At 34.2% G+C, this 14,309-nt stretch overlaps 1 protein-coding gene across 1 annotated transcript; it reads left to right on the forward strand.

Moving 5' to 3' along the window:
• Positions 1-351: 351 nt before the first annotated feature.
• Positions 352-13,758, forward strand: LOC128985152 (zinc finger protein 628-like). Its single transcript, XM_054404534.1, has 6 exons — positions 352-447; positions 3,389-3,557; positions 5,265-5,468; positions 6,955-7,809; positions 11,484-11,687; positions 13,328-13,758. Exons 1-6 carry the CDS (start codon positions 352-354, stop codon positions 13,756-13,758), a joined length of 1,959 nt encoding a protein of 652 aa, XP_054260509.1.
• Positions 13,759-14,309: the final 551 nt, after the last annotated feature.

Consider the following 14,309-nt stretch of genomic DNA (forward strand, 5'->3'; position numbering starts at 1 on the left):
TGAATACTCAAAAGAATAACGTTTCAACTTTGAACCCCCGTCGGGTATAGCCCTGTAAGATTTTCACAACTTCAATAAGCCTATGTGTTTCTCAAGACTATTAAGTACCTCTCTGCAAAATGTCTGCTCAATCGGTCAAGTAGTTTTCACGCGATGGAACTTCAGAGTTATACACAATCATCCATGCTAAACATTTTTTAAATTAGTAGGGTATCTAAAGTATCTCAAATGTCTTTCTACTTTATTATATATTTGTAATGTTGCATTTTTCCCTTCTACAGATGGTATTCCAGTGCAGTATTTGTGAAGCTAGTTTTTCACAGAAAAAGAGTTTGAACCGCCACGTACGAGATGTTCATGGAGATGGGGAGAGGTTTAGCTGCGCTCAATGCGATAGACATTATTCTACAAAGAATAATCTTCAACGCCATATCCTTGAACATTCAAGTAAGAAAATATTAGTTTAAAGTTTATATAATAGATGTTTACCAATCAAAGCAATGGAATACGATTTTTGTAAAAACTACAATGTAAAAATAACTGAAACATTAATTTGATTGTTTTGATGAATTAATTAGCAAGCTGACTTAATAATTATTACATTTATAGTAGACTAATTTGTGGTAGGAAAATTGTTCTCTTAGAAATTCAAGCTTCCCCATTATAAACTTAATTATAAATATTTCTTTCTTCCCATCATGTGTAATAATTAGGTAAAAATTATTCAGTATTGTGTTTGAGAAATCAATACAGTACAATATAAATACAAAATTATTGTTTACAACTTTTATTCAATGAATTAATTATTTAATTTGAGAAATCAATATAAACCACATAAATACCAAATTGTTATTTAAACACTTTTAATTAACGAATTTACTTAAAACTTATTTTACTTAAAAATTAATGTTTTTACACATCCAATGAGAATAATTCTGATCAATATATTCCAAAAATGTAAAATACAGATTCATTTTATTGATTATATTGAAAAAAGTGAGTATCAGTGGGGGGGTTATATTCATAATGTGTCTAGCATAGATGACTGGAGGGCCGGTAAAAAATTTTGGAATGTAAAAAATAGATAGAAATAAATAGTTTATGGAATTTCTTGTTTTACTATGTGCTTATGTTTTTTCTTTTATATATTACTTAAGTTAACATATCGTCCACTAGTTGTTAAGAATTGCACGGGTAAAAAGTCCACCAACCCTTAATTAGAAGTGCCCCATTAAAAAAATGAATAATTGAAGTTGTTCTTAGTGTAAAAGTTACCAAAAAGGTATTATAATGAAATAAGCACGGCTGACTATTGAGAATAGATTAATATGAGAACTAAGAATTACATTATATAAATGGTCCGGGCTTAAATTGTAAGATACGAATACACGAATTCTTTAACACAATTTTATAAATATCAAAAATCTGTTTAACGCTTGGTAAAAACAAGTTGTTTGATTCTTTTTATTTATTATTGATCCCAATAATAAAAGAATTAGCTATGAAAAAAATATTCTCTAAGCAAGCAAAGGTGTGTTAAACTAATGAACTCGTAGCAGTTAATATAATACGCATTAAAAATTTTGTCAATCGAAAAGTATAAAAAATCGAAACGTAAATATCAAAAGGAAAAGGCGATTTTGTTACAGAGATTATAGCTAAATTGCTAGATCGATTTTGATTTTTTATGTGTTATTTTAAAGCACTAGAAGTTTCATCAATTAATATATGCCTTGAAGATCTCAAGTCAGTGTGTGGAAGCAGAGACCCTTAAGAAGCCCTCGAAGTTCGATTTTGGTCCATATACACAACATGGGGAGAAAATCAAAAACGAATGAGCCCATGGTTGTAATATAACCACAAATTGTTTGCTGATATGACTAAAATAACCCCTAGAGACTAATATTCTGCTAATATACGCGGTATTATTAACGTTAAAATGGACGTCAGAGTGGATATGTTTTAAATTTATACTTGTTTTTAACAATGAGAAGAGTCTGAAGAGTATGATGTGTAACATCTTGTGACGTCATCTTTCACCCGCTATAAACGCTACTCCTAGACCACCTATAGCACACTGCTTGATTGCTCGCTGTTGTTCTTGCTTCAACGCCATCACCACAACTCTCTACAATTCCCCAGCAGTATTTGATAAGGCGAGTTCTATGAATTACCCTCAATAGATATTGTACATACATGTCAATTGAAATCAACACTTAACAAGTTAGTGATTATGTTTTAAAATACTACCGCGTGTCCACAAAAGAACTGAAACATTTTAAAGGTAAATACTGATACCAAATAAGAGACTATGTTTAATGTTTTATGTATGTATTTAAAGCTTAAATTCTCAAGTTTTATTAGAAACTTAGTATAACTCGATATGAGCACCATTAGTGGCCCGGCATACAGCTAAGCGAAATTTGACCTCTTCCCAGGTATTGGTCAGTACTTCAGGGGATATACATGCTATTTAATGTGACATGTTAGAACAGTACGTTTTCCCACTGTTTGATGACGTTGAGATGGAGATTGGTCCTGTCTATTTTCAACAGCATGGAGTGCCACCACACTACAGTTTGCGTGTACGAGAAGCGCTGGATACTCGTTTTGACAATCGGTGGATTGGCAGGGAAGGGAGGGCCCATTCAATAACCTCCTAGGAGTCCAGATATACCTCCTCTGGACTTTTTCGTTTGGGGGCAGTAAAGAATGACGTCTACTCGGTGCAGATTTGGGATCTGAATCACTTCCGTCAGAGAATATTCGCATATGTTGGTGCAACATCTCCTGAAGTAGGCCTACTGACCAATACCTGGGAAGAGGTCAAATTTCGCTTAGCTTTATGCCGGGTCACTAATGGTGCTCATATCTAGTTATACTAAGTTTTTAATAAAACGTGAGAATTTTAGCTTTAAATACATACACAAAACATTGAACATAGTCTCTTATTTTGTATTAGTATTTGCCTTTAAAATGTTTCAGTTCTTTTGTGGACACCCTATATTTAGATATATTTCTGACCATTAAGTTCTCAGGGGTAACAAAAAGGCGAATTGCTGCTTTAACAAGGTTGATAAGGTCTGATATCTAGCACATTTAAAGTTACAAAATACTAAGAAGCGAGAAAATAAGGTAGAAATACCTGTAATACCTGAAATACGTCTGTGTATTGAAGAACATGTCATATAAATGCTAACATTTTTTTAAAGCTTAATTTCATGCACATATTTTTTTACACAATTATTTTATCAAGAGGTTGGCTAATGTTTTGTTGTAAATGGTGCAGTTATTTTTCTCACAATATTACTACTTAAATTTATTTAAAGTATTAAAGTTAAACCATTGCTGTTCCTGTTTTATAACTACATTGTTACTTATGTTTCAGATGGCTTCAATCTGTTCTGTGTGTGAGCGTTCCTTCGCAGACCGAAGAAACATGTTGAGGCATTATAAACTCAAGCACGGGGACAATAACGAATCGTTTGACTGTGACGAGTGTGGGAAAAGCTACTTGACCAAGTTTAACCTGCAAAGACACATGTTAACTCATTCTAGTAAGTTTTAGGTAGACATTTTGTCCAAGGACGCTAGGCACGAGCCTGGGATTGTTTTTCACATTACTTCAGGCTAGATCTAGGGGTTGCGGCATTATCACTTAGATAAAATCCATTGGTGACTTGGCGGGGATTGAACTCGGCACCTCAGGGACTGAAGTCCCGCGCTCTAACCACTACGCCAGCTCGCTCCCCTTTGGGTAGACATTAGAGCTATTTATTACGTTGATTTTAAATATAAATAGAAAATAGATTGACGACATACTGCATAAAAATGCAAAAAACTAGTGTTATAAACAAAATAAATAGCCTTGTCTATAATAAATACTTGTGTGTTAGTTGGCATGTTTTTTATTTATTTAAATATGAATTCAAGTAACATAACATTTTCCAGAACGCTTGAAGGTTGGATGTGTATGACGAAGCAGTACCCGGCCCATCATTGCCTGAAACTTCACCGTATCAGGCTTTTAAATAGGCTTATCCAAACTCCGCGTGGTGGTCAGAAATATGTCAAAACCGACTGTCCAACTCCGTACAGTGATCACCTCTGGTCCCTCGTGGCACTCATGTCCAACTCCGCGTGGTGGTCAATTTTGGCTCTCACAGCCCTGACGGCTGTGAGTTTGTATTTTAAGATTGAAATTGTTTTACATGTACATAATTTAGAACTGTACGAAACCACCGTAACTAATAAAATAAAGTTAATTAGTACAAAACAGAATACTTATGTTTCATTAGAATTTACCCATCATTAACCTAACCTAACCTAACTTAACCAAACCTAACCTGTCACATGAATAAAATAGTTATGAACAAATAAAAGTGTAACATTATATATAGAATATTTTTTATTAAACACATCATATCTCATACGAAAGCACAACAAGGTAGCGTAGAGATTAGATGTGGCCACCGCGCGGAGTTAGACTGTTCACTAAAAGTGACCACCGCGCGGAGTTGGACTGGACCCTTCGGGGGCCATAAAACTTTTCCTCGGCTTAAATTTGACAACCGCGCGGAGTTGGGCTATCCCCTTTAAAATTGGGAGTTGTATCGGGGCTTTAAGATAGTTGTAAATATCCTTGTATCATAGATAAAAGGAGTGTCTACTTCTTTTAAATCTATGCTTGTATGTCTCAACTGCATAGCCCGATTCACTATGTTTGAAAAAAATGTTAGCCTATACTAATTTTGTTTTTTCACCGTTACAACTATCACCAAAGAATGCCTCCCGTAAAAACACTTTTCTCGCTCAAGTCGGATGCACCCTCTCTGTAACACGCTACAGTAAAAGCAAACCTCGCCAGTCTTTACGTTTACTGTCAACACGAACTTTATGCATACCGGTAGCTTAATCATATCTCAAGCACCGATCTCCATCTAGACGCTGTTGTAGACGGTTCGTAGGCTAGTAACAAACTGAAAGGCTTTTTGTTTTCACCTAGGATTCTGGAGACCTCAGATATTTTAACATGTGGAAATATTACAACTGGATGACGATATGTTAACATAAGTAATATTTTATGAATATAATAAAAAAACAATTTATGTATATTAAATATATATTTGGGTAATATCCTGTTTTCAGAACGTGTCGGCAACAATGCGAATATAACCCCCATACTAGTATCAAATATGAGTATGTAGAACTATTGTTTTACAATTTATATATGTATATATATTTGGGTAATATCCTGTTTCCAGAACGCCAGAGGTTGGATGCTGGTGGTGAAGCTGTGCCCGGTCCATCACGGTCTGAAACTTCACCGCCACAACCCCCGGCATCGGGTTCAGCTGACGCTCAACCCCAGACGGATGCGTTGCAGCGATTCGAATGCTCAAGCTGCGACAAAACGTACACCCAACGCTCCACCCTTACACGCCATATGAAATCACGAGAACCGTGTAGTAAGTATCATTTTTTTTAAATGGTGTGGAAAAATATATATTACTATAGTACAAAGATTCGCTATAAAAAATGAAATACCTTTCATAGACTCTTTTCTCCAAGCAAATATCTATTTATGAACAAATATTAATTAAATAATACCCCCGCCACAACAAACCAGCAGACTAAGCGAATTTCCATTTACCTGGTTTGATTTTCAATTAAATCTATTTCAATAGCATTAGGTTTAATGAGCACCTAGGTTTGCTGCTACAGGGAAATGGTAACTTATATATTAGTAAAATATTAATACCTTTAGTATGAAATAAACAAATATGTTATGTTTGATCTAAACATATCCATAAACAAGCAAACTACAAAAGTTTACTTATTAACCATAAGTTAACAAGGAAATTTTAGATTTACAATTTTTTCATTTTCTCCGTAACCAATAACCGTAAAAAACTTTATGTACTAAATCATTTGTTTTTCAAGCTCTTCAAAATAGCTCAGAGAGAAATTGGACAATTTTATGTTTTTGAGTCAAAAATGAGAAATATATTAATTTTAACGGATGGTGTTTTTGATCTGGGACATCAGAATGAAAAAGTAAATCGGTCCCGGGTCCAGGTCTTACCTTGAAGCCTACGGTAATAGCTTATTCCCTATATGGGAAATTTGCTAAATATACCCATGTTTCATAAAGATTTCATGTCTCTAGTGCTTTTACCACATCTCAACACCTTCAACCACAAGCGCGTTTTAAGTTGAAAGATTTTATATGGAATTTGTTTAAATATTGTGGGAGTGTAGATTTCTACGTTACGGAGATTTATAGTTTCGTATTTTTTTTTGTGCTTTCAAACATGAAAATTTACATTTTAATCATGGTAGTAGTGAGGATATGTTCTAGAGCTACATGGTTTTATTAACCAATAGTTAATTTAACCAACTAATTAACCAATAGTTAATAAGTTAGTTTAAATTGATTGTCTTTCCATTTTTATTTTGGTTATAATAGTGGTAGTGCAATCTCTGTCAAAATGATTGGAGCCTTCCCTGTTTTTGTGTTTCTACCTGTAATTACTCATTCAAAGAAATACGACACTGTTAGTGTTAAGCTGCTTAGAAGAGGTACTTCATCGGCGCTTCGGGCACTTCCATGCCGGCCACATGATGCATAAGTCCTCTCTACTTATTCAAGAACTTTTATATTCCAAATCATTGCACAAAAAATAGCTATGAAATTTATCCAGACAGTTTGAATTTTGAAACCGTAACGACTAAAAACTAATTCTCTGCCTAATCCATTATTAGTTTTTTTTTATTATTTTTAAGTACATTACACTATAAGATTTGTTTAATATAGCGACGATAAGTCAAGTACTTTTAACCAAGTACATAAACCAACTGTACAATGAGAATGTTTAGGTGAATATGTTTTGTGAATTAAACTTCTGGTGAAATAAACGTTATCGTTGTATAATGTTTTGTATAATATTCCAGGATTCTCCTGCGTTCTTTGTGACAAGATGTTTACACGCAAAAGTAAACTTCGCCGACACCTGCTCTACAACTGCCCCATCATGCTCCACAGTGCGCGGTATCCAGCGTTGCAACAACCACAACCACCTCCACAACAACAACAATCAACACAAACACAACCTACACCACAACCTCAACCAGAAACTATAGGTAGTGGTTCACTACCGCCAACACTGCTACCACCACAACCACCTCCACAGCAACAAAAATCAACACAAACAGAGCTTACACCACCTCAACCTCAGCCTCAACCACAAATGCAACCACTAACACTACAACAACAACAACCGCCACAAACACAACAACAAAAATCAACACAAACAGAGCCTACACCACAACCTCAACCTCAGCCTCAACCACAAATGCAACCACTAACACCACAACAACAAAAACCACCACAAACACAACAACAAAAATCAACACAAACAGAACCTACACCACCAACTCAACCTGAACCTCAACCACAAATGCAACCACAAACACCACAGCAACAACAACAGACACCACAAACACAAAATCAACCACTACCGCCAACACAACCACCACCACAAACACAACCTCAACCACGACATCAACCACTACTACCAACACAATCTCAGACACTACCACCAACACAACCTCAACCTCAAACACTACTGCCATTACAACCACCACCACAACCTCGACCACCAACGCCACAGCCGCAGGAGGGATCATCGGTCGCCTCATTGTCACCACCTCCGACAGACTATGTCTCCACCTTTGACCTACCGCTCGAAGAAGAGGAGACTGCATTCAGCACCTTCCTGGGCACATACTGCACGGAGGACTTTACAAGTAAGATTTCACTCAAGTTTTCTTTTCGTTCTACTAAGCATGTTTGCTGTTTGCTAAGGAGAGTAAACGTACTTCTTGACGTGCTTCTTGAATGTGAATTTAGAAATATCAATGGTGATGCTTGTGAGCGACATTACAAAACAATGAACCATCCAATTTCTCAAAACACTGATTTGAGCTGTTCTGCAAATTTTACAACACTTATAACTGAAAAAGAATGTTGGAAAAGGGGTCAGGTTAGGTGTTTGTAAAAATAAAACAACTTAACTAGGAACTAATGAAACAAAAGTCCACTTAAAAAAACATAATTTGATTCATTTTCGAATTTTTACTTCAATTTAAGATGTATTTCACCAGTTATAATAATCCTATATATTTTGTTCTAAGAACCTTCAGTGAAATACCGGCTTTCATTTGAGCTATTAGTTATTCAAATAGAATGAGTTTCAAGAAAACGCAAGGTGAACAACGAACATAAAAATTATTTTTCATAAGGGTTTACTATGATTAAAAATCAATAGCTCCAGTATTGGTAATGTTTTTTAAATGATTTTTTTAATATTATTTGAGCTATTGATAATTTGAATCAGTTGAGCTCGAGATACTGTATTACTCAATCAAAAATCATAAATATGATTATTTCTCGAATATTATATTTATTTAAACTGCGGAATAATAGAATTGTAATACCAGATTTGTCCTACTTCTATTATATGTTGACGAGTGTAAATCTATAATGCATGTATAGTTTAAAGGTGAAACTCGAGGGGGCGTCGACCTGCTAAGTATGGGTTTAGAAAATCCAAATCAGGTAGGTGACATATTTGCACTGGACGTAATTAGTGGAAGCTCCGTAGACATAATTCTGGAATCTCCAAATCTGCCTTGCTATCCTGGGAATATCATGAGACATAAACACATCATATAATTGTGTTGAACTAAGCTACAGAAATACATCCTAAGTTATTCAAACACTCGCAATTTCACCCCCTGCCTTAATAAACTACCCTTTGGTTGTAGCCATCCGTTTTTCAGGTCACCCGCTAGTATAAGTTTGGTACTACCATGAGCTTTTTGGTGTGGTTGTTAAATCATTTTTCGAGTTAGCAGGTTGCATTTGTCTTTCCCTAAGTGTTACAAGTTTAGAGATGTCTATACCTCGGGGTTTAGCGTTAAGGATAGAGATATAGGACTTGTGAATGGGTGAAGAACCTTCTACTGTTTGGCTGAAGAGGACTAAGTCATAAAACAGCCTAAGTCCAGTAGGGTTTCAGCTCTCTGGATTGGAACGTCACGAAGAACAGAACCTTCTACTGTTTGACGACTATGGCTACGCAGAAATAGAATTGTGTGACTATGGTTGTTCAAACTACCCAGGAGAGGATTCTCGAAGTTCTTCGTTAAAATGTTTAATTTTCTACGCGTGGTTTCAAACTCTAGGTCTAAGCTAAGGGCTTCGCCCCTCTTATCCCCCCCCCTTCTACCCCAACCAATACGAGACTTTATAAGCTAAGATCAAGTCAAGAGTCATCACTTCCTAGTTGGACTTTATACTGTATTTAGTTCTAGCGCGAATTTCATCAAACTCTTCACTTCACTAAACTAAAGGTAAGAACTGTTAACCTTGTATGCAACTTTATTGTACATATTTTTATTTAACTTTAAATAGTTTAGATTTTTAAAATTGGGAAATATATTTTTTATATACATTTTAATATGATAAATGTTTAGAACTAAATACCTGTCCAATGTTTAGTAAGTACACTTGTCTGGATATAGATGAAGTCATTTGTTCGTAACATAAATGTTATTATTGTTGATATTTTTGTTATTTAAATAATATAAAATACTGTTTTTATAACCTGCAAAGTATTTAAAAAGTTAATTTATTTTAGAACCGAATCTTGCTGATAAAGTCCAAAGAGGTATTTTTTATTTAATTTCATGAAGCGATAAACAAACAACAATGAATATTGGTTCACTCTACGGTTTATGCAAATAACAATTTCTAAATTTATAACCCTATTATCTTGAAAAGTCTTACGTTACATGATGGATGTTAGTGCTTAAGTCACACATACTATTTATCATAAAGCAAATATGAAAATAACAATAACAAAATAACATAACATAAAACAGATTTTAAATAAAAACCATGTTAACAACTTACACTTTATTCCAAAATTGAACAAATACATTTATTTATAAATTTCTCCTGTATTTGGCCAATAGTGCTTGGATTGTATATTTTTTATATTTATATATTTTTAAGGTTTGCCAAGATTACATTAGTAGTTTAATAGGTACTTCAAGGCTTTAGATTTTTACGACAATAAGTCCCATAAGATACACTACACACCTAATATTGAACTGGTATGCTCATCTAAAATTTAATGTTTTAGATGTTTCAATGTAATCTATGTGGAGCTAGTTTTGCATTTAAACACAACCTGACTCGACACCTGCGAAATTTGCATGGCGATGAAGGCCCGTTTGAATGTAACGAATGTGGGAAAACATTTAAATGCAAAAACAATCTACAACGTCACATTGTACTACATTCAAGTAAGTGCTGTCACTTTTTTATTTAAAAAGAAGTGTTTATGTTTAAGTATTTATATTTACGGTCAACACGAACTTTACGCATATAACACTACCATAGCTAAACAATGTTGTTCGCTTAAACATGTCTCTAGCACTGATCTCCGTTGCGAGGTAGACACTTTTGTAGATGGTTCGTAGGATAGTGACAAACTGAAAGGCTTTTTGCTTTCACCTACGATTCTGGAGATCTCAAATATTTAATCATGTAGTTTTTAACAACTGGATGACGATTTAACATAAGTAAAACATGGTGAATATAATTTTAAATAAACGGTATCAGAGTTCTAACACATACTTTCTCCCATAAGCTTGTCAACAACCTTTATCATGGGTAAGAACGAGAGTAGTTAAAAATACAAAAGCTGCAATAACTTTTAAACCGTAATTGTTACAGCAATGGGGTGTTGTAGTTTTTTTGTAGAATTATAAGGATTCATGATGATCAAAGCCAGCTTGTCTCCAAAAATCCGATTTTTTTGTTATTTTATGAGAAAATACCATAAGTTACAATAACTTTTGAACCGTAATTTTTACGGAAATGGGATTTGTACCATTTTGTTCAGAATTTAAAGGAATATAACATACTATTCCTTTTTAGAAAATAGTGTGTGCCATTTTCTAAAAAATCTGATTTTTTCTTTATTTTGTGGGGTTTATGGGGTATAGGAAATCCCCATTAAAAATCAAAATATCAAAAAAATGAAAATAACTTTCAAAATTGTAAGGGCCATAACATACTAAGTTAAAACAAAACCTGTTTTTTTCAAAAATTCTTTTAATTTATTTTATGGGGTTTTATGGGAAAATAACATAATTTACAATAGTTTCTGAACCGTAATTTTTACAGACATGGGAGTCGTACCATTTTGTTTGGAATTTAAAGGACTTTTTATAAGCACATAGTAAAAATATAAATTCTTCAAACTATTTATTTCTATCTCGCTTTTTTTACATTCCAACATGCCGGCCACAATACGAATATAACCCCCCTTCTATCAAATATGAGTGTGTAGAACTATTGTTTTACAGTTTTCATTTTTTAATAAATTCGGGTAATGAACTGTTTTCAGAACGCCCGAGGGTGGATGCTGGTGGTGAAGCTGTGCCCGGTCCATCACGGCCTGAAGCTTCACCGCCACAACCCCCAGCACCGGGTTCCGCTGACGTCCAACCGCAGACGGATGCGTCGCAGCGATTCGAATGTTCAAGCTGCGACAAAACGTACACCCAACGCTCCAACCTTACACGCCATATGACATCACGTGATCCATGCAGTAAGTACAAATAGTAACGAATATTTACCAATATTTAGTAGCAATAGTACAAATATTTACCATAAAAAAATCGAATATGTGTCATAAACTCTTTTTCCAAGCAAATATCTATTTAGGCTATAAAAAAATTAAATAAAAATACGCATCTTCATAAAGATTTCGTGCATTTAACCCCTTTACAGCATCTTATCTCCTCAACCGTATAAAGCGTATTTATAGTTGATAGATTTCATATTAAATTTGTTTAAACATCGTAGAAGTGTAGTATATGCTTTATCAAATAAAGTTTTTCTTAGCGAATTTCCCTATAGGGAAGTAGGTATAACCGTAGGTGGCACAGTAAGACCTCGGCCCGGGCCCGATTTACTTTTTCATTTTGATGTCCCCAGAGGCTAAAAACACCATTCGTTTGAATTTTTATATATGCGTATATAAATATATACGTCCGTGAACGCGATAACTTGAGTAATTTTTGTCCGATTTTGATGAAATTTGGTTTAAAGGTGTAACGCGGAATAAACATGAATGAGTTCGTGAACCAGCATGATCGGACCATGGGAACGGGGCTTTTAGGGGGGGGGGGTATTATGGGGTAAAAAATTGTTTTTCTCATTTTTGACCCTCAAAATACCAAATTTCCCAATTTCTCTCTAGACCTTTTTAAATAGCTAAAAACAAATAATTTAGTATATTAAAGTGTTTTTGTACGGTTATCGGTAACGGAGAAAATTCAAAAAATTATATATTTAAAATTCCCATGTTATTCTTATGGAGAATATTGTAAAAAGTTGTTGTTTGCTTGTTTATGGATATATTTTGATCAAACTTGGCAAATTTATTTATTTTATACTAAGCTATGAATATTTTACTAAAAATACATTTCATTAGTATCCTTGTAATAGCAAACCTATGTACTCAATCTTATGTTATTTAAATAGATTTAATTAAAAATCAACTCAGATAAATGGAAATTCGCTTAGTATGCAGGTTTGCTGCGGTGGGGGTATTTATAATTATTTTTAATTGAGTATGCTTTCAAACTTGAAAATTTTAATTTTTAATTTTTATCCATGGTAGTAGTGAGGGTATGTTCTAGAGCTGGCTTTATTATTTTTATTAAAAGTTAAATCAAATTTGATATTGTCTTTAAATCTACATTTTGGTACTAGTAGTAGTAGTGGTGGTGGTGGTATTTTGAGCAATATCTGCCAAAATGATTGGAGTATTCCATGTGTGTTTGCCTGTAATTACTTATTTTAAAGAAATACAGCTCTGTTAAACTTCTTTAGTACTCCATCGGCGCTTCAGGCACTTCCATACCGGACACATTATGAATATGTCCTACCTACTTTTACTGTATTCAGTACTTTTATATTCCAAATCATTGTAAAAAAATAGCTATAAACATTTATCCAGGCAGTTTTAATTTCGAAACTGTTAACGACTGAAAATAAATTATCTGGTTCATTTTAAATTAGTTATTTTATTTTTGGATACATTACGCTTTACAGATAAGTCAAGTACCAAGTATGTAAACCAATTGTAGAATGAGAATGTTGATGTGAATATATGTGAAATAAACTTTTTGTGAAAAAACTTATTGTTTTTCAATATTTATGCCATCGTTTATAATATTCCAGGATTCTCCTGCATCCTGTGTGACAAGACGTTTACACGCAAAAGTAAACTTCGCCGACACCTGATCTGCCACTGCCCCATCCTGCGCCACAGTGCACGGTATCCAGCGTTGCAACAACAACCACCTCCACAACAACAAAAATCTACACAAACAGAACCTCAACATCAACCAAAAACACCACCACAACAACCATCACCACAAACACAACATCCACAATCTCTAACAAAACCACCTACACAACCACAAATAACGCTACCACAACAACAACCATCACCACAAACACAACCTCCAAGATTTCAATCACCACCACCACCAACGCCACCGTCATCACCTCCAACCGACCCTGTTACCATTTCTGTTCTACCACTTGAAGAAGGGGAAACTGCATTCGGCACCTGCCTGCACATACCACTGGGAAGACTTTACAAGTAAGACTGTGCTCCAAGTCTTTTTAAACTCCTCTACTAACCATTCATTTTCTTTAATATATGTTGTGTATGTTGTATGTTTAGCATGTTTAAATTAACGTTACAAGACCAATACGGTACTTTCCTGTTAAAGGGAACATTCATTATTATCGATGATTATTTCGATATATCGATATTTTTGTTTTCCGATCCTTTACAAATTGACAACAACTAACTAACTGACCTTGTTTAGGCTAAAACAGTCTATTATATGGATTAAGAAATGAAACTGTTCTAAGGTAACCGTTTGATAACAGAAAAGGCAAGTTAAACACGGAATTTTTAAATGTTACAGCAAGTTTGGTTAGTTATGTTAGGTTATTTTTTTAGAACAGTTTCATTTTATTATTGTTTGTTGATACTGAACAATATTTATCGTAGTTGTCAGCTGATATGTTTCGATTTGTTAATATCGATATATCGATAAAAAAACCATCAATAATAATGAATGTTCCCTTTAACAGGAAAGTACCAAAAAGGCTATGAAACTCTTTTCACTCGATTAATCTAAACATG

The sequence above is a fragment of the Macrosteles quadrilineatus genome, unplaced genomic scaffold, assembly GCF_028750875.1.
Source record: "Macrosteles quadrilineatus isolate MER2022 unplaced genomic scaffold, UCM_ALF_1.0 Scaffold_2__2_contigs__length_208266976, whole genome shotgun sequence".
Taxonomy (NCBI): domain Eukaryota; kingdom Metazoa; phylum Arthropoda; class Insecta; order Hemiptera; family Cicadellidae; genus Macrosteles; species Macrosteles quadrilineatus.

Coding starts and splice junctions, on each gene's coding strand:
- LOC128985152 (XM_054404534.1), top strand. CDS start 352: ATGTTCATGGAGATGGGGAGAGGTTTAGCTGCGCTCAATGCGATAGAC. Junction 448..3,388: donor CCATATCCTTGAACATTCAA/GTAAGAAAATAT, acceptor CTTATGTTTCAG/ATGGCTTCAATCTGTTCTGT. Junction 11,688..13,327: donor GACATCACGTGATCCATGCA/GTAAGTACAAAT, acceptor ATAATATTCCAG/GATTCTCCTGCATCCTGTGT.